General features: G+C 50.5%; 1 protein-coding gene across 11 annotated transcripts in view; it reads right to left on the bottom strand.

Annotated features, from left to right (window-relative positions):
* The window catches only part of rims1b (regulating synaptic membrane exocytosis 1b), a 76,290-nt gene extending 75,377 nt beyond the window's left edge, over positions 1-913 (bottom strand). For 5 of the 11 annotated variants that reach the window (XM_087175914.1, XM_087175916.1, XM_087175918.1 and 2 more), the window contains exon 1: positions 503-908. In XM_087175914.1, coding sequence (XP_087032040.1) covers positions 503-669 — 167 coding nt within the window. In that variant the 5' untranslated portion in view covers positions 670-908. Of the gene's footprint in view, positions 1-502 lie in introns of all 11 variants that reach the window. The other 6 variants (XM_087175911.1, XM_087175913.1, XM_087175912.1 and 3 more) reach the window with 4 other exon arrangements.
* Positions 914-2,057: the final 1,144 nt, after the last annotated feature.

The raw sequence follows: 2,057 nt of genomic DNA, 5'->3' as shown, positions 1-2,057 counted from the left end.
CCCACCCCCTAACTCTCTCTCCCCCACCAGCACTGTCACACCCCATCCTCACGGCCCCATCTACACCTGTAACACGTTTGACCCTGTTTCGGGTCATCCTCATTGACTGTGACCGTATATTGTTTTAATTTAGGCTACTGATTGATCCCGACAGCATTCACCCTCATAACCAACCAGATGCATGTCTGATGGTGCTGACTGCTTTTAGAGACACTTCCTGTGCTGTTACTGCTCTACTGTTCCTTTATATTGGTGGGTTAATTTTGGGGAACGCACGACTACACCACACCACCTCTTTAAGACGAACGTACAAGTGCAGAATGATGGCAGAGCAGAGGAGATGAATCGGCTAATGGTTACTGGAGGTGATGGGTGTGTGATGTTGACCACCACAATGGTAATACTGGGTCCTCATTAGTGTTCAAGGGACATCTTTCTACCGGGTTTTGCGATGCGTTACGCGTTTTAAGTTCCACGGTAAAGGGAAAAATGTTGCTCTTACTTTAGCATGGCTTGTTCTTTCTCCTCTTCCTCCTTTTGCCGAGCCATCACTGCCATGATGATCTTCCTCTCCTCCTCGGTGAGGTGGCTCAAGTCCGGCAGATCCGGCATGGATGGCGGCACGGTGGGTGGGCGAGGGCCGCCCTGGGGCCCCACCGAGGCGGACATCTTTTCCACCACCACCACCCCACCTCCTCCTCCTCCTCCTCGGCGTGTCGTTTCGGCTGACAGGTTCCCCGGAGCGTTTCCGAGCCACACCTCACGACATGGTCCGCGGGCACAGCGGCAGCGGCAGCCGCAGCCCTGGCGAATAGTGCAAGCCGCTCATGGTTGCAGGCACCCCCGGTTGTGCTTTTGTTTGTTCTCTCTCTGGGTGTTTCTCCCACCACAGTCTCGTCGTCGTTCCCCCCCACCCCCCGCCTGCCCTCCTCTCCCCTCCACCGCCCGGATTCACGGGGAGCCCATCTCCGTTTTATCACGCCGGGAGTTGAGTCGAGCTGAGGGGGCCCCTGGTTCACTCGGCTGGTTTGTGGTCCCTCCGCCGTCGTCGGACTGGAGCAGGATGTTGGGCGGTATAGGCGGAGTCCGTGCTGCTTCTCCTCTCTCTCTCTCTCTCTCTCTCGCTCTCTTTCTTGCTCTCTCTCTCTCTTTCTCTCTCTCTCTCTCTCTCTCACACCCTCTCTCTCGCTCTCTCTCTCTCTTTCTCTCTCTCTCTCCCTCTCTCTCTCTCGCTCTCCCCCTGTCTCTCTCTCTCTCTCTCGCTCTCTTTCTTGCTCTCTCTCTCTCTCTCCCTCTCTCTCTCTCGCTCTCCCCCTGTCTCTCTCTCTCTCTCTCTCGCAGTCAATGGGAATGCAGCCCTCTTTCCTCTTCCTTTATTGCGGTGGCGCGCTTACTCATGTGAGAATACACACCATCATCACATGCAAGCGCAGCTACACATAAACACACCTTAGCGTTTTATCCAATAAACATACGCAAAGACACGCACACACTTAGTAAACAAAGTTCAAAACCGCACAGAGGATGTTTGGCCTATAACCAACCCGATACTCACGCGTGTGTAGCCTGTGTTGCAGCGACAACATACACATGATTGAATGATGTCTGTGTGGCAGGTCGCACTCATTCGTCTGTTTCAGCACCATGGACAGCTCGTCTGAACAGCACCGCTGTCACAGATTTTATTTCAAATCTCTCTGTAGTTTTTTTCAACAAACTCTACCTACGCTACCTCACGGTTATTTGAATCTTATGTAGGTTATACCGAAACTGGTAACCGGTGGATACTCTGTAATGCATTTTTTAAAAATATATTTTCCAAAGAGACAATGATCTATATAAATGTGCCAGTGTTTGCCAAAAACGTAGCCTAACCTTTTCTACTTCCCTTGGTCTTATGTTAAATTAGCATTTTTATCTTATCTTAACTTATCTTAGCTTACTTTATCTTATACTTCATCTTATCTTTGCTTATAGGTTAAGTCACGACAACTCACCGGGCCACTTTTTATGTGATATTTCGCATTATTTAAAACAGTGCAGGAGAGAGACTCATT

The sequence above is a fragment of the Seriola lalandi genome, unplaced genomic scaffold, assembly GCF_002814215.2.
Source record: "Seriola lalandi dorsalis isolate HSWRI2012SDOR001 ecotype SW California unplaced genomic scaffold, Sedor1 jcf7180002054518, whole genome shotgun sequence".
NCBI classification, from domain to species: domain Eukaryota; kingdom Metazoa; phylum Chordata; class Actinopteri; order Carangiformes; family Carangidae; genus Seriola; species Seriola lalandi.
Note: the sequence above shows the minus strand (reverse complement) of the source record. Positions and strands in the feature narration are given on the sequence as shown.